At 39.0% G+C, this 19,437-nt stretch overlaps 1 protein-coding gene across 6 annotated transcripts in view; it reads right to left on the bottom strand.

Annotated features, from left to right (window-relative positions):
• tgo (Aryl hydrocarbon receptor nuclear translocator homolog tgo) overlaps positions 1–19,437 on the bottom strand; it is a 52,554-nt gene that overhangs the window by 28,541 nt on the left and 4,576 nt on the right. The window contains exon 1 of one of the 6 annotated variants that reach the window (XM_017907613.1): positions 17,601–17,654. The exons of the other annotated variants lie outside the window; for them this stretch is intronic. Coding sequence (XP_017763102.1) covers positions 17,601–17,644 — 44 coding nt within the window. The 5' untranslated portion in view covers positions 17,645–17,654. Of the gene's footprint in view, positions 1–17,600; positions 17,655–19,437 lie in introns of those variants that run through there. 6 annotated transcript variants of the gene reach the window in all.

Genomic DNA, 19,437 nt, shown 5'->3' with positions numbered 1-19,437 from the left:
TTATAAATCTGTACAAACTTTTTTAAATCCACATATCTAAGCTTTCAACATCACATTTCCATTTCAAACTATCACACACAGATTTCAAGCTTCTAATTCATAAGATAATCCCAATCAAATCTTCCTAGACCATATTTCTCCTTCAAATTATTGCCTAAAAATTCCAAGCTCCTAATAATACTTCAAACTATTACAAAAATGTCGAGCTCCTCATCCACCCAAAGCAACCTAAATCAAATGGTCCTATACCACACTGTCATTCCAAACTCTCACTCGAAAAATCCCAAGCCCATCGTCTTCTCCCAAGCATCTGACACCCAAGACAATTTCCTGACCGAATTTCCTCCAGCCACGGTGGCAATATTTCTTCCAGATCACCCTATACGAACACCCAATCAGGCAAAAACGTTCGAGCAGAAACTCAGCTTCTTAACGGGCTTGCCAACGTGCGAATCTCATCCAACGTACGAGAAAAACAACAAATAGCTTCGTTAATCCGGCAACAGCACGTTCTCTCATCGGCCATTATCTTGCGTATAAGGATCGTAATAATGTCTTGATAACCCTTCCACGACCGGTTCCTCCTCCCCTCCTTCGCGTATCGCCTTCCGTTAATGAGATGCATCGTTACACGCGTTGCGATCGATCTTAACACGCGGCGAATAGCAACGATCCTCGCTTTGTCCGTTCAGGGATTCCATTCTGGATCGTTCGTAGTTAGATAGATGCTAGATCGATTTGTTAACATCTCAGACACGAAATTTTGATCCATACAGCTTATCAATTTCGCAATTTATTGATTTATGTTCAAAAATATACCTTGAAAAATATACCATTTTTTAAATACAGGTTTATTAATTAATAATTATTAGCACTCCATTGGCGTCTCCACGGGGACACTGATAATTTGCAATTTGTTATTCTGTTTTATTTTATTTCTGGTAATAAAAATAGAAAAATAAATGAAGTTAGTGTGCAAATAAATTCACGGATATTTGCAATTTCTTTGCTACGAAAATGCTATGAAAAGGGTTAACCCTTTACACTCGCGAGGTGACCTTCAAGCACCATTCAATGAAATTTTGAAGATCGATATTAATTAATATATCAGATTTGAGACAATGCAACAGAGAGAGACGCCCTTTAGTCGCCATTTGATAAAATTTCGAACACTGATATTAATTACTATGTCAAATTTAAGATAATGTAACGGTGTGAGAGGTATCGAAATCAAATAATTCTACGTGTTATTATAAATTTTTCATTTACTGCTCAAAAAAATATCGTCATATAGTATCTATATATCCGTAATCTATAGTATCTATAGTATAGTATAGTATAGCTCTATAATATTTTTGAACTCCTATCCTTTTTTAGCCAAAAAATCGTCGAGTGCAAAGGCCTAAATAATTTCTTGTGTTAATTATTACACGATTTCCTATTTATTTATTTTTATCTTTCTTATTTATCTATCCTTATCTTCTGTTTCCCCGGTTTACTATAATTCTAATAAGATGGAAGAAAAATTATATTAAAAATGGAAAGTCCATGTGGAAAGAACTAACACAAAAAGGAAACTGATTACATAAAAAATAGATTACGATGGAAATTATATTTTTATGTTTAAAATAAATTTCTACCTTTCATTTTGTGGACTTAATCAGCTTGGTAAACGAACGGCTAACACACTATTAGCGAAATCATGTAATATCGTGCAATCATTGTATAATGTGTTAATATCACAAGGTGGGATGAAAAACAGTAGTAAAAAGGCTACTATACCTCAAAGAGATAACTGGTCATACGAAAGAGGATATTAATACTTGAACTAGCAAACCAGACAAGATGATTGGTTTCAGCTGTTTAGTTCTTGCAGCTACTGGAACCGTGTAGCTGTATTTGGCTAAACTGAAGTTGACTTTTATTGAAATAAAAACATAATTATACACGCGTATCTATTTCCAACATACAACTTTATAATACCATTATCCGTGTATAGTATATTTAGGTACACTTTGCAGGATGCTATATAATTCTAGTGCTAACCGATCAGCGTTTAAAGTCGATCCCGATTAGTTACAGTTGGAGTGATCGAGAGGATGATCAAAGATGGAAAAGTGGTGGATCAATTAGTGCAGAAGTATTTACGAGAATCCTAAGATTGGAACTGAAGGAAGGAAATGTGAAAGTGAGGTTAGAAATTGAGAACTTAGCATACAAGCTTAAAATTTGGAACAGAGAAACTGGAAAAAGATAGAAGTGGAGGCATTCAGAACTGAGGATGAAGATTTAGACATTGATATTTAGTTACTAAATTCAGATGATATTGAATTGGGAGACTATTAAGCTTGAAATTGGAAAATTGAAAATAATCAGTTGGAATTAATGAGAGCCAAATGAGGACGTTGATCCTAAATGCGATTAAACTGAGAGACTCTAAGCTAGGAACTAGGAAGATGGGATTAATGGAGACTGACAAGGATTAATATCGGGAAATTAAGAATTTAAATTTAAATAACTTGGAAGAATAAAAATTTCTCTATACAGCTGAAATATTTTTTGAGCCCATTCAGCTACGTGTAGCTTCATTAGAAGCCTGATGACCCACTGGTACTCTCCTCTTTTTGCTCATCGTCGGCTCAGCGATTGATATATTGTAACGTCTTGCTAACGGATTCTTGGATTAACAAGCAGCTTTTCGTTAATTAAGATTCCACGATAAGATCCTTCGTGGTACACCTAACTACCTGTTTCTAGGATCAATAGAAGACAGATTTCCCAACTTTAACCAAACACGTTATCCCATATACCTCCTGTAACATCAGACTCCATTGATCCTGTACAAACAATCTCGATTCGATAAACTTCTATCGAGTAATAAATCCAAACTCTCCAGACCACCCTAGATCGAAAGTCTAACGTGTATAAAAATGGAGCGTAACGACTTCCATTTCCCAAGCTTTACTTCGTTAACTTCAACATTAGCTTACATTACATTAGTCTACGTAACTTCATTAATCTACCACGGTCATTAGCCCCTGCATGAGCCTTTCTAACATCTTTATACTGCAAGACAACTGTATGAAATACCAGAAAAGTGACAAGGATCATGGATGAAAGGATAAAATCACAGGACAAACGGGTTGATTTGCAAAATGGATGTAGTGGATCAAAATAATTCGAGGGCCAACTGGCCAATTCGCAAAATAGATGCGGAGGATCGAAATAATTCGAGGACCAACTAGCAAATTCGCAAAATAGTCGCGGAGGATCGAAATAATTAGAAGACCAACTGGCTAATTCGCAAAATAGTTGTGGAGGGTCGAAATAATTCGAGGGCCAAGTGGCAAATTTGCAAAATAGTCAAGGAAAATCGAAATAATTAAAAGACCAACTGGCTAATTTGTAAAATAGTCTCTGGGAATCGAAATAATTCGAGGGCCAACTGGCCCAATCGCAAAATAGATGCGGAGGATCGAAATAATTCGAGGGCCAAGTGGCAAATTCGCAAAATAGTCGAGGAAAATCGAAATAATTAAAAGATCAACTGACTAATTCGCAAAATAGTTGTGGAAGGTCGAAATAATTCGAGGACCAATCGGTCTATTTGCAAAATGGACGCAAAAGATGGGAATAATCCAAAGACCAACTGGCCAATTCGCAAAATAGACGCGGAGGATCGAAATAATTCGAGAACCAGTCAATTCGCAAAGCAGTCGCGGAGGATCGAAATAATTCGCGGACCACCTCTATTTGCAAAATGGACGCGGAGGATCGAAATAATTCGAGAACCAGTCAATTCGCAAAGCAGTCGCGGAGGATCGAAATAATTCGCGGACCACCTCTATTTGCAAAATGGACGCGGAGGATCGAAATAATCCGGTGAAAAAACAGAAGAAGAGGAGTCACGTGATACGGTGGCCTCTGTTCAAGTTACAGTGGCGCCTTTTTGCATTTTTCCAGCTCGACTCCGTAGTCACGACTTTGACCCCCCTGTCCCTCTGTTCCTCCCCCTTTTCTGCTCGTTGTCTGCGATCGTCCTCGTACATTTACGTTCGCCATTCCTCTACGTCCACGTGTGCTACATCCACCTAGGCTCCTTCCTGCAGTACGTCCGACACTCGGCCCGTATCTACAACCAAGCCGTGTACTTTGGACAGAGCTGATCTGGCTAGTGTACAGGACCATGCATACGTGGTGGATCCTATGGGGTTAGTTCCTTACAGGGTTTGTTACGATACATGATATACGACTATATACGAACAGAGAAAAATTCGAAGCTGTGGTGATATACTGAACACAGATTGCAGTGATACAGACGCTATATAGGGGGCGTTGTCTTTGATCTAGTGGCACACAAAAATGTTCCTTACATCTATACACTTCTACATTCACTACTCTAAATTCTCTCCATTTTTCATTAACACTAAACCAACCATGGTCTAAATCACCAAACTTTCCAAACTTTCATTAAAAATTTCGTTAAAAACGTTATCACCTTGATCACTTGTCTTCGTGATTTTTCTTCCAATATACGTATAATGGTAGGTTTAGTATTAAACACCTCTTTATATAATAGGACCAACAGAGCTAGAGGATCAGGATGAAACATTTTCAAATAAAGCTCTGATGCAATACTATCTTCTATCTCAAAATAAAAGAACCAAAAGTGAAGTGCACCTCAGATAATCCCAATCTGAGCAAAAACTAAAAAACTGCTATACCGTTACACGCGAGATCTAAATCACGGTCACGAGGTGTCAAAGAAAGGAAAAAAAGGAGAAGAAATAGCGGAACCCCAAGTTAGACCACGCTGAAGATGCACGAAAAACGCGAACCCAAGCCTAACCCAAGGTATTATACCCATTCTCCCATCGATTCCACCTTCGGAGCAGTTCCACGAAGCAGCCAATTAGCCTTAACTACAACACCCCGTGCACACGAGGCAAGGTGGCGATGGTCCAAAAGGAGGTCGGAAGATGTAGCCAAAGCGGAGTGGCCGGGAGCTGAAAGGGCGGACAGAGGCGAGGAGAAACGTCCGACGACGGTGACCAGGAATCTAACACCTAGCCTACCTAGGTAGGTAGTGCGAGTTTTTTCATTAGGAGAGCGGCGATCGAGCGGCGGCGAGTGTTCGCATATTAAAAGGAAAGAGCGAAGCTATTGGCGGGCCCGGGGAACGGGCCCGGGAGGCGGTCCATCGTTCTCCGACTCCGGGACTCTTATCCGTTCTCCGCCGACCTTATTGGTCACCGCCTCCCCGATCGCGCCTACCGACCCTCTTCTTGCACCGAGTTTTCCGCGACCCACGATCGCCACGATCCTACACGGCGGACACGGGGACTTGGGTTGGATGGGCCGACCCGAGGTGCAACCCTTCGAATTCGCAGCTACTCTCGCTGGCAAACATTTGGGAACCAAAGTAACCTATCTATTGCAGCAAATGATTATAACTGTAACACCTTTGGTTCCCTGTATATACTATTTACGACCTTCACCCTTTGCACTCCGAATTATTTGTCAATTCTGTTGCCAACAACTCCCTATTTTATTATTTTATATATTTTATTTGAAATTTACTTCAAAGGACAGTTCCTCGACTACTAATTATTTTAAACAATTTTGTTTATTAATTATATTAAGGACTGCAAAGGAGTGCAAGGGGTTAAATCCTTTGACTATCTTGCATCTGTGATACTGTGGGTGCTTAGAATTTCGCGCTTGTGATACCGTGAGCAACCAAAAGCCCACACACAGTGGTACAGTAATAATTTACTGCGGAATACAAAGAAATAAACAATATTGCTTTGATTATTACCAAAATATACAATAATTTCTCAGGAATGCACACCTAACGAAAAATTTCACCGTTCTCAGTGTATGTACATCACAAATGGATACCTAATGAGTATTATATTTAATTCTTTCCAAGTACTTCTAAAAATGTTCAAATTACTAAGTCACATTTACCCTAAATACTTTACCAATTTCGTCACCGAATCGAATACCTAATCGATTCCAACATGGGAGCCCACGGATCACAGTGGACAGTAGCGCATTAGATCCGCCATTTGCGCACTTTCAGGTCACGTTGGCTGATCGCGTAAAAAGCCTCTCATTTGCCTAAACAATGGTAAACCGAACGTGCAACCTTATGGAACATTAAACGATCCTAAAAGGGGAGAAAAAATTCCCCTGGGAATATCCTGCACGCTCCGTCCTACCAACTCCATCGCTATACCTGTTGCTCCGTGGTCCAGCGCAAAAACCCTCACCCTCGAATTCAATGAACCGATCGCTCGCACCTCTTTTCACCTCCTTCCAGCAAAACGAACCAACGGTCTCCTCTACTAGGCTTCTTGCAGCCGTAAAACGCGGCAAAAATAGGGCAATTTATCTCGATCGTTTCGGTTCGTTAGCCGCGAAACGGTTCGCCGAATGGAGTCAGCTCGCACAACAATAGGACTGAGCGAAGGAGGCAGGTTGGAAGAGGAAAGTGGAAGAGACGCATGGAGGGTGGGATTTTCATGGGTTTGCCAGAAATCCCGCGGAGGGTTGTCGAACAGCACGGATCGCGACAAAAGATACAATGACTGGACGAGAATCGAGCGAGTTTCACGGTAGAACGGAACGAAAACGAGCAGCTACGAACATTCTCACGGCTGAGGAAACCCTTATTGTTGTTTAGGGCTCGGCACAGGGCCCCGAGCGGAAAGTCACGCGACCAAAAGGCAAAAAAGGAAGAGGAAATAAGAGGGAGATCCGGTTAATTGCCGGCGAAACGTTTGCTACCCCCTGTTCATGCACCGTGTAACTGCTCGATCGACTCTGAGTCCGACTCTCTCCCCTCTAATCTTCCCTTCCTTTCCGTTATTACCGGGCTATTTAAGAACGATTATGCCACCTTTCAGGGTGTTTAGCCGACGTTTCGCAACTTGCGCGCAAAGTTTCCTTAACCCCCTTCCGTTGCTATTTAATCGCGAGCAACTGTGCATTGGAAAATTATTTCGTTTTAATTAGCCACCCTGTACCTTGCATTCGCGACAGGGTTATAGAAGCTGTTGGGGTACAGGATATGATAGCTGAAATCAACAACCAATCTTCATATATAGTTAATATTGGGACACTTAATAAATTCTAATCTAAAGTGCATCATGACAATTTTTTCTGGAAATTTTATGGTTGTGTGGGTTAGGTAGGTATAATCCCATAAGAGAAATGCAAGTAGAAAATTTGAAGAGAGTAATTGCAGTAAAATGGAATTATTTTTGAAACAATGGAGAAAAACCGATGGATCGATAGACTGGGCTTTGTGATGACGCTTTTGTGATCACCATATATCTAATATTGTAAGGAAAAACGCGAAAAAATTCTAGTTTCTTTGTCGACTGAGTTGTAAAACATACAATTCACCTATCTACCAGGAAAAAATAGATAAAGACAAATTTCACGTACTCGGAAAAATTATTCAACTTACGACCACAGATATGAACGCTTTGTATTCGAGTGACCAGCTTTTTCAAGGAACTTTTCGTAACAAAAAGAATAATTGGGCCAAATTTATTCTTAATTTATTAGTGGTCTTAAAGCAATTTCCGAATTCGTAAATTTTCCCAGCAAACAGTTCAATATACTAGGTCGATATACCACACCGATACTTTTGCGAATAAATAAGTATAATATTCAAGATAATAAATTCAGAGGACCAATTGCGAAAAAAGAACCAATGGGTCATCATCGAACGACAGAAATTCGAAGAGGGACGGTGTGTCGAGCAATTTTATCGGATTCCTCGTAAATACGACAGAGGAAACACTGCGTGGATGGTAGCCACGAGCTGTCCGCCTAATGCCAGCCAGCTTAACGTAGTACGCGCCGACCAAACAAAACCCGGTGCTCGCGGAATTCGTCACGTAGCAGAGATTTGCGGCCGTTCGCGAATTCACGCGGCCGATTACCAGATCATTACGTTACGTAACGCTCCGGCCACGGAGAATTCTTTGCCCCGGCCGGCCATTTTTCGGACGCTATATCTTCCATAGGCTACACTACGCTAGGTACTATGCTTCTGAACCTGTGCTTCTCAACTTTCTATTACCGTGTGAACCCTCTAGAAATTTGTATATTATGTGGACAGAGAGATAAAATTTGATATATGTAGATACATAAAACTAGCATGAAGGTAGCATAACGTAGCACAGTATAGCGCATTATAGCTAACTTAGCATATTTAATATAATATAGTAAAGTTAGCTTATATGGTATATACTACACTATATAGTATATATTATAATGTAATATATCATAATACACTATATAGTACATATTATAATATAATATAGCATAATATAGTATATATTATAATATAGCGTAGCAAAGTTAGCATAATACAGTATAGTTAGCTTAACGTGGTATATACTACACTATAGTACATATAACATAATGCTACTATACTAGTATATATTATAATATAGCGTAGCAAAGTTAGCATAATACAGTATAGTTAGCTTACACGGTATATACTACGCTGTATAATAGATATAATATAATACTACTATAGTAGTATATATTATAATATAGAACGGCATAATACAATATGATACGGTATAATATATACGCGAAATAAATTTTATTAACCTCACCATTTAACTGCCAATGGCGCGTGCCACAGTCAACAGCAATGTCGAACACGTGGAGATACGTCGAGACACATCGAACCATTTCGTCCGAACGCGGCGAACAATAACACGCAACTGAACCAGGAAAATATCGCCGAAAATTAACCATGAGCCTGACCAGTGATGTTTACATTCAGCCCTATCTACGACCGGCTCTCGCCTGTGTTTTGACCGATGTTCTTACGAGTCCCGCTCGATATTGTACGCAAAGAGGTTAGTAACCCCAGAAATTCAACTAACTCTACATACAATATCAATCCTTATATCATGAGCACTAATTATTTAAAAAATGCATACATATATTTCTTCCTTTTTCTTTCCAGTGGAATTCAATAGCAAAAATTGGAAAAATGATTGGTCAACACTGCTGGAAATATTAGATCACGAAAAATATTTTTCTCGTAAAATTATAACCTCAATTCCTGATTCTCAGATACGATGATGGAACTTTTAATTTTTAATTTAAAAATTTGGGACTTTTTTTTATCGGAGAGTCACTGATTCTGATTTAATAAAATAAAATAAATGGTAAGGGCCGTTTGTATGACGACACGTTCATGGAGCGCGATGGCAGTGGAGGGGGAAGCCGAATTCCGGCAGTAGCGTATCGGCAGTGGAACGAATCGGACGCTGATAAACCTGCTCCGAACGGCATATTAACATATTCCTACTTTACTTCCCCTTACCTCGCTTATTACACTAACAGGACAAGTCTAATATGCTATTATTAATTACATTATGAATTTTAGATTTCAATCAATATGTATATCAAGTTCATTTAAATTAAAAATCAACATAGAAGTATGAATTACAGTGATGAATTCTTTAAATTATTATTAACAATTTTCATCAAACTGGCACAGAATTATAATTGCGAGATATTTATCGACACTAAACTTTCATGAAAATAATATCAATTATAATAAACACGACACTTTAATTATTATTACCGTCTGTATATATTATACTTATATACACATTATAATTCGAATATCAATCCTTTTCTGCAATAAAATCAGTGACATTTTTTATAATAATAAATTTCCCAAAAATTATATATAAATTAACTAAAATAATTATTTTACTTCACTATTTTCTTCGTTACTTTAAATTTAAATATTAATTATCTTTCTAATTTTACTAGAGCTGCTTTCGACTGCAAAGTTATAAAATTCCCAATTGCATAAAGATGATCAATTATTATCATCGATATGCCAGTACTAAAGTTCCAATTATTATTTCCAAAATGTCAATGCTTTTCTGCAATAAAATCGGTGACATTTTTTATAACAATAAATTAACTAAAATAATTATTTTATTTCACTATTTTCTACGCTACTTTAAATTTAAATATTATCTTTCTAATTTTGCTAGAGTTGCTTTCGAGTCGAAATTATAAAATTCCCAGTTGCATAAAGGTGATCAATTATTATTATCAATATACTAGTACTAAAGTCCCAATTATTATTTTATTAAATAAAATATTCTTTAAAAATATTTTTCTGAAATATTTAAAAAAATATAAAATTTCGATATTTCTCCGGATATTTTGCAATTTGCCAATATTATGAAAGAAGCTTTCTTCGACAGAAGTCGTTGAACCGGATGGACAAGGCGACGAGGAAAGTATGTTTCGAGATTGAGGCGGTCGCGCTTATTATTTTCGTTCATAATTAACCGCTTATTAGTAACGCTCGCTAAACGCATAGCGTAATGCATATTTATGTCATACAACGTCTATCGGCACGCACCTTCACACGAGCCAGTCCGTTCAGCAAAGTCCACGCATTAGAAACGTAATGATTCCCGCGTTCAACGCACGCTAATTGAAAATACCGGCGAGGTCTTCTTAAGTGCCGTACCCACTCGAAGGAAATTTAATTTAATGGCTTAATTCAACGGCTACCTTCCTCGTCGTATGAGATTCAAATTGCCTCGGATTTATTAGTTTTCGGACCGAAAGCGAAGATTCGCTGATGGAAATTTCATTACACGTTATATAACGAACTTATTTTCTCTGGAGCATAGGAAATCTCTCGCGTTACCTTGCTAATTGCTATATTTACCAAGATTTACGAAGATTCGAAGGTTCGTCGAAGAGTATTGAATAGGGGGTGCAGAGGAAAAGGGGTAGCATAAGCGACAAATTATTTAATTGAAAAAAATTCTGGGTAAAATTAAAGTTTAGTCGAAACTTAATAAAAGAAGAAAAATCTCGGTGATATACATCCATACTGGAAGATTTGTCGAGGTAATTTAAATATTTTGTCAATTTTTTTATGCATTTTCCCCACCCAAATATTTATTATATTTGATTAACCTAAGTGAGTACGACAAGTTAATTGGAACTGGATTTTCTGATTAACAATATACCCCTCTTATCATCATCTACCTATTCCTAGAGCAGTAACCAATTAACTTATCAGAAATGACGAATTTATTCCTCGTATACAGATTTACTGTTATTTTCATTATAATTTATTTCCAGAATTATTTCTCGCTTGCTAAACCTCTTAAACAAGACCTTTCTATTTTATTTATTCCGGTACACGTCTTATAATAATACCGCTGACCCTTCGCTTCTCAATCTCCATCGAACGAATTAATTCTTAACAGCTATAATTACCTCTAACTACTCCAAGATGTGCTCAGATTTGTATGCAAATATACGTCTACCTCATTACTACCCAATTCCTTTTAGAAATATAATCCTCAGTCTCACACGAGGAAAGAGATCATTAGCCATGAGAAACTCGATGCTGAATAAATTCTGAACGAAAAAGGAAGACTCGAAGAATTGCCTACAATGAACACGATTATGCTATCATTAAACACTAATATCGCCAGCTCGTGCTAATCACGATACACGTTCTCCGAAAATAACGTTCAAAAAAGGACGAGCCAATTACCGTCTTAAAACAGCTCGTTAACTCATTGTCAGCCCGAGAAGAACAAGGATGCCGGTGAGAAAAGAAAGAAGGGAAGCCAGAAACAAATCACGGTCCGTGGAAATCGAATCGCTCTTACCACCTTCCCGACTTCAGCTGGTCTAGGGATACCCTGGTCGTAAAAACCGGCTGGATCCCCTACTGTTACATCGTCATGGCTACGAAAAGATTTGTTCGTGACACGGGTATCCCTGCGCCGTAAGAATGTCCAGGACCAGGGTTGACGAAGAAGAACAAGAGGAAGAAGAGGAAGAAGGCGAAGTCCATGGAAGAGCAACTCGATGGAGCGTGACTCGGTCGGATTCGACGAAAGTGAGAATAAACCGGCGAGGATAATGGCCAGACGAGGGAAAAACCACGTCGAGGATGGCAGAGGTGGCGGTGGAGGCAGGGAAAAAAGCTCCTTTCGCGGCTCTACCACCGGCAACGGCTGCCCTTTCGATAGATCGAGTTTTTACGCGATCGTAGAAATGCCAGTCCTCGCGTCGCTCCTCGAGAACCATTTTCGTGTAACAAAGAGGATCCTTCCACCCCTGTTACAAACGTGTCATCGTGGAACCAAGGGGTTAATCGATGTTTCCATCCTTTATTCTATTCCCTTTGTTCCTCTTCTGTTCCTCTTTTAGGCAAGCTTCAAAGTCAAACTCAGACACTGCAGGTATCACGAGAATAATTGTTACAGCCTGTTTGCTTTTGCAGTTACCGATGACACGTATAGTGTCATTTAGATGAAACGTGATCAGACAGGTGTGATTGGTAATTAGTCAGTAAGTTGGAATATGTGAATTTTCTTAACTGGACAGGTACTTGCTACCATTAGCTTAAAACAGGGTGTCAACGTCATCATTTGGATGTATTACAGAGACTCATTTGCTCCTAGCAGATCTTTCAGACTGACTTCTGAGCCTCCTACAATAAATGCTGCTCACAAAATTAATTTCTATGTGATTATTCTACTCTAATCATTGCTATTTAACATACTATGTATTGCATTTAAGTATACCTTACTGATGACTGAAGTTTCAGTATTCTCTTAGAGGAAGCTTCAAAGATATCAAGAATGAAGTTACAATAGCTAGAGACTGGGATAGTTTTCTAGAGATCCTTTGTGTGGTTTCACCTTTATAACCTGTAGTCTTATTTGGTTTCAAGTTTTTACAGTATCCTTAAGTATATTGGATTTAAATTGCATCTCATTTCCTTTACAAGGAGTCCTGCTTGGAACAGAGACCTTTAGCAATGCATTACTGTTATCTTAATACCTTAACGACGAGCTTCAGAAGCCAATTAATGTCTTAACATAAATTTATGTTATCTGCGAAGCCTGTCAGGATTAATCTTTCCTCCAATTTTCTACAAATTCTTCCAATAAGATACCAACGTCCAGAGTGAAGTAGACAAAATGCCGATCCCGATCTTTCTTCCAATTCTCCACTAATTCTCATCAATGAAATTACCAACCTGCAATTACAGTGTTACACGATATTAATAAAAGCGAACGTTCGCATTGCCAAAAACAGTCGTGTGCACCTTCGTTAACTGGAAGAACAAGAAGTTTGGAACCAGTCCTGATTCTCTGATTGATTCGCTGGTTCCTCTATTGGAAGAAGAAAATTTATTTCTCTCCGAAGGAAGATTTCGAAGAAATGAACGTACGCAGAAACGATATCGCGTTGATTGAAAAACAGTCACGCAATAAACATTATAACCCCGTGACGGTATCGGGGCCGAAGTATGAGGAAGTCGAACGCACAATCGTTTTTCAGTCCTTTTGTATATATAATGAAGAACCGCCGTTGGTTACGCAAGACGTTGTACAATAATGAAGCAATTTACTTCCGCCAAAACGTGACATTATTTATAATCCGTCTCGTCGACGTGTTTTGGATTTCAGTGGAAAAAGTTGCCGATCTTGTAATAACAGCCTGCACACGAGCAACAGGTAATCCTCGACATTCTAATGCGAGTTCGAACGGTGTACCACGTGTATTGGAACGAAATTGGATTTATCGTTATCGCCTGATGCAACGACATTTTTCCCGGTGAAATAGAAATTGTCGAATATCCGAAGAAACGACGAAAGGATCGGAATATAAATAATATACGAGAAACATAGAGAAATCTATGGAGAGATTGAAAATGTTAAAAATGTGGATAGAGAGAAAAATGAGAGAGATGTGTACATAGAAAGCACTGTTTTGAGAAAATAATCAAAGAGAAATTCAGTATTGAGAAGATTTTAAAGAATGACGATGGAATAGTTAGAATATAAATAAGGATAAGAAATATAGAAAAATAAGAATATTAAAATTTTTGACGAATCTGTTAAAAAAAGAATAAATGGTTGAAGGCAAATGTTGCAAGTATAAAGATATGGCAAGGTACCAAGGAGATTAAAACTGCTTTTAAAACATTTTATCGACCTATATTCTTAGCCTTCAACACTTCTTTCTTTGGAAATTTACTCGAAGAACTTCTTCAACAAATAATAAAATATTTCTCAAGTATTTCCTAAACCTGAAACTTCTGAGTGTTTATGGCATTAAATTTTGGAGATAAAATGGAAGAAAATCAAAAATTCCATCTAATATTACTTAAACTATTTTTCCAAAAATTACAGCAACATTCTATTAACAACTCATTAAAATTAGATCATGTTTCTCAAATTATGGATCATTATAATCATTCAGAAGACACTCAATCATCTTTCCCAAACTCGGATCAAAGGACCCAAAACGAAAGGACTCAATGTCCATGGAATAAGAAAATAAAAAAGAAAATGAAAAATCAAATAAACAAACGAAAAATTCCATCTAATATTACTTAAACTATTTTTCCAAAAATTACAGCAACATTCTATTAACAACTCATTAAAATTAGATCATGTTTCTCAAATTATGGATCATTATAATCATTCAGAAGACACTCAATCATCTTTCCCAAACTCGGATCAAAGGACCCAAAACGAAAGGACTCAATGTCCATGGAATAAGAAAATAAAAAAGAAAATGAAAAATCAAATAAACAAACGAAAAATTCTATCTAATATTACTTAAACTATTTTTCCAAAAATTACAGCAACATTCTATTAACAACTCATTAAAATTAGATCATGTTTCTCAAATTATGGATCATTATAATCATTCAGAAGACACTCAATCATCTTTCCCAAACTCGGATCAAAGGACCCAAAACGAAAGGACTCAATGTCCATGGAATAAGAAAATAAAAAAGAAAATGAAAAATCAAATAAACAAACGAAAAATTCTATCTAATATTACTTAAACTATTTTTCCAAAAATTACAGCAACATTCTATTAACAACTCATTAAAATTAGATCATGTTTCTCAAATTATGGATCATTATAATCATTCAGAAGACACTCAATCATTTTCCACAAACTTGGTTCAAAGACTGCACGAAAGGACCCAATGTCCATGGAACAAGAAAATGAAAAAGAAAACGAAAAATGAAATAAACAAAGGAAAAATGATTGTAAAATGTTTAAAACGATAAAGGAACGTGTTATTGGCACAATATACGCTTTCGAATCTGCTATCGGGCCCATGATACTCGCGTTTCCGTCCACGTGGTGGCGGTAAAGAGGTTTTACGACGGTCCACGCTGTTTTTACGCGGGTTTCGCCGATAATCGGGCTATCTCGATTCAAAGGCAGCGACGCCGCTACCGTTTTCAGCCAATCGTCGAACCAGGCGAAATTATTACCGATATGCCGGGATTGTTTTGTCACTGATAACACGGTACGTGATAAATCTCATGGAGAACTCGAGATTCTTGCTATTCCACGATCGTCATCCGTCGTATCAAAGTTCACTTAGCCAATTAAGACACTCCTTTCCATCGTCTCGCAGCCTGTCCTCTTATCTTTCATTGTTCTTCCCCGATTTCAATTTTCGGTTGCATCATCGAAAATGATCGCCGTTAGATCTGCTACCTCGATCAGTTTCTCCACGAATTACTCGACTTCGATAGATATCCAAGATAACCAAAGAATTCCAGCTTAATTCGACTTCTCGAGAAAACAAAATCGTCGATTTGAAGATGCCAAAAAGATGGGAAAAAGCTTGGAAATTTTACGTAACCAGATCGTAGATACTCCTGAGAATACCCGTGCTGGGAAAACAGAGATCCCTGGGGATTAAAAGCTTCTTCCTTTCAAGCAATTATATAATAATAAGATTCTTTCGATGTATTAATCTTTGCCTCGTTTTCCGTGCACTTGGAACCTACCCCTCGTTTAATAAAACATCGGTACTTCGCCAAAATCTAGATTTCCAATCTACCAAACAGTCACAAGTTGCTGAAACTTTGATCGATGACAAAGTTAACTTCACTCGCCGAGATTCCATCACAAAATTCAATCGATAGAAATTAATTATAAGATACGCTCCAAACAGCCACTCGTACATTACAATCTTTCCAATCGGTCATCTTGAGAATTAACATTTCTTCGCAGAATATCCAAGAACTCCAGAAGATATTTTTCCTCAGGTCGTTTCAACTCCTTCTCCTAAAACTATACCAAGTGTACAATACCAAACTTCGAATATAAAAGATGGAATAGAAAGGATAAAAGTGCGAGATAGGACGAGGATAGAAATTCGCCAGAGGGGGTACCAAGGTAATCCCCAGAGCGATGCAGTTAGAAACCAGGATTACCTACGCGATAGTCCTCGTTGTCCGATCTATCTGACAGAAATCGGCTCGGTAATGGGCCGATAGAAGAAATTCCCGAACGGTAACCGCAGAAGTTTCCGCTGTGGGCTATTGATTTAAGGGAATAGCGAATCCATGACCGCTAACACACGCTCGCCTCTCTCAATTTCAATAAGCAATTGCGAGAACAACGGTCACGATTCTAGCTGGAAACTAGACCGAACACGACGCAGCCTAGCCTGGAATTCTTTTACTGTCTCTCTGTCGTTGCTGCCCCTCTTTTTTCCTCCTTCTTCTCTCTCCCTTCTGCGCTTGCTTCGTTAACCATGCAGAATGGTCATTTACAATTTAGAAATCCTGTCCCAGCGCTGACACGTGTTTTCAATCGGGAGCGGTATAGGGAGAGGTAGACCTACGGATGAAAAGAGGCATGAGTTATCAAGGATTGAGAGAGCATTACGGCAATTTTTCGTGGTACCTTGCGAAGGGTTAGAGATTAGTTCAGGGAGATTCGGTGGCCTGGATTCTGTAAGGTTGATTTCTTCCACAGGGTGGAAGATCTTTCGGAAGAGATAGTGGAAGTGATTCACGTGGTTATTGTAACACGACACGAGTTCTTTGTTTTAAGCAAGGCTCCGCTATGTTCTTCTTCTCTTTTAACACTTTGTCTTTTTAATCACAGAGGAGACTACACCGGCGGAGCTTCATAAGCATATAGGTCAAGAATTCACTTGGCCATCTTCTTGTGCTAATTATAACTATTCCGTATCGATTACTACGAACCGCTTGCTTTCTTTTTCCCAAGAAAACACCCCCTTTCTTGCAAGAAAATTTCCTAGTTCCGAGGCAACCCCTAAAATGGAAATTGGCAGACATCTGCTCTGAATATAATTGTACTATCACGAGACCTTAACTGCATTTCCATGCAACAGATACGTATGCATCTTCAAAATAACCTTGGAGCCTTTTAGGCTAACTTCCTCTAAAAATCCTACATACAGAAGGGAACTTCGAAATCACCCAAATAAGTCAGACTTCAAAAGAATCTTCAAAATCTTCCTTCAAAAATCCCACAATAAATTTCACATGACAAGAGGAGTTATACAGATCGCTATCTAAATAAATCAATCTTTAAAACCTTCTTCCCTTCATCTTCTTTAAGTTTGCTAAAAATCCTACAATAAATCTAGCATAAAGCAAAGAGCTTCAAAGATTGCCATCTTTCCCCGTCCCGTCGCAAGCTCGTTGCACGAGCCAGGAAGCAAAAATGGAGAAAAACGATGATGCATGATTTACCTCCGTCTTTTGGACTGTTGCGCGTCCCCGTGGGTTTGCTGCATATGATGAGGCGATAGGTTAGGCCCGTAAGACAGCAGCTGACTTCCGGAGCTCGGACAGGCTGGCGGGGGCGGCGGGGGTGGCGGGCCCAATTGGTAGCCGACGGACGTGGCGGAGGGTATGTAATGCGAGGGGCCCGCTCCCGGGCCCAAACCAACCCCATACCCGCCGCCGCCCGTCCCGCCCCCGTACATACCACTACCGCCGGGATACTCTATTTTGCCGGCCTTTTTGCCACTGTGCTCAACAGGGAACCTCGTACTAAACGTCCAGAGAAATTTTAATTCATGTAACGGAGGTTAGGTGTTCATCTTGGACACTGAGTCGATGGATTATCACGAAGACTTGGAATTCCTCACTGTTTTAAAGTGTTCAAGAGCACCGTGTTGGATATCCTTTATTATGGTTTTGGTAGCAAGATGTTGATGTTGAATGGAATAAAAATTGATGGATAAAATATAAGATGATCTTCTGTGATGATTCTTTGGGTCTTGAAGAAATCTTGCTAAGGTTACAGCATTTTTCTGTGAGATTTAGTATAATTCTGAGACGTTTCCTTTGATTCCTGCGATGATTGCAGATTCATTACGACCTGTTTAGTTCTAAAATCATAGAACTTTCCTGTTGCATGAAGATTCTTGCAATTCTCTGAGAATCCAGCTAATTCCAGTTTATGAGAAGTCAATGTTCATGGCTGAATCTTATCATGAGCGTTTATGGTGGAATTAAATTGTTCAAATTTCCTTAATCAGTTCATCATCCTGCTACCTCTAATCTCAGGAAGAGGTTATACGTGGCCAGTTTAAAAGAAACTTTTCTACATGTATTCCTGTGGTTATCGCCAGATCTCGAACCTCAAGATGGCCCACAGATTGCACAGGAAGTGTCCACAGGGATTACCTGGATCTCTTCGCCTCTACCACTGTTTCCTTGCAATCCAAAGCCAGTCTACGCTCAGCATCAACTCGTAGCACATCTTTCGTCGACTCTCTTCAACCACCTTCTTACAAAATCCTCTCACCGCGATTCTTTCCAACTTCTTGCAATCTAAAATCACATATTAATCTCAGTAGTACTCCGACAAGAAAATTCGTTTTACCATCGCGTTTTTAGAACTCTATACTACAACTTCCATGTTCCATGACTGGATAGCTCTCCTGCTGGATTCGAGGATCCCAATAGGAATCCTGAGACCGTTCGTTCACCCTGGCCAGGGTTATCTCGTCATCTGGTTCCCGCGAAGATCTATGCTCGACGAATCTTTGATACTTTACACCCTGTTCACAGCAACGCAGTGGGCCCCGTCTGCCTGATATTCCAGACCTGTTGCTCGTAGATATCCCCAGTGACTTTTTTCCAGAGATCCAACAGGTATTTATGGGTGACGCGCGCAGGAATTATCCTCGCACCGCCTTTATTTCAGCTTTTCCACCAGTGCTGCAGCGAAAACTCCGAGCTTATTATCTCCGCTGCTCCACGAGGTCCTTAGAAGCTTCCAGAATCTTCCTTCTCGCAACAATTCGAAATCTATTTGCAAATTAATCGATCCAAGCCCACACTTTCAGCGACGAATCCTTCAGAAGAGTCAAAGAGTTCCATGCAAAGAGTTCTAGATTTTTTAATAACAATTGGAGGTTTAGAGTTGCAGTTTCGTCAAAGTTGGTTCGATTCGTGGCACGATCATCGGCAACATAGAGGGGTACCATGGACGACGGCTGGACGGAGCGACCATTGTTCGATATCGACAATTTTGGCCCCGTTTTCGAAAACACACACGCGACGGAACACTTTCACG

Source organism: Eufriesea mexicana, unplaced genomic scaffold, assembly GCF_001483705.2.
Source record: "Eufriesea mexicana isolate 0111107269 unplaced genomic scaffold, ASM148370v2 scaffold8420, whole genome shotgun sequence".
NCBI classification, from domain to species: domain Eukaryota; kingdom Metazoa; phylum Arthropoda; class Insecta; order Hymenoptera; family Apidae; genus Eufriesea; species Eufriesea mexicana.
This window is presented reverse-complemented; position numbering and strand designations above follow the sequence as displayed.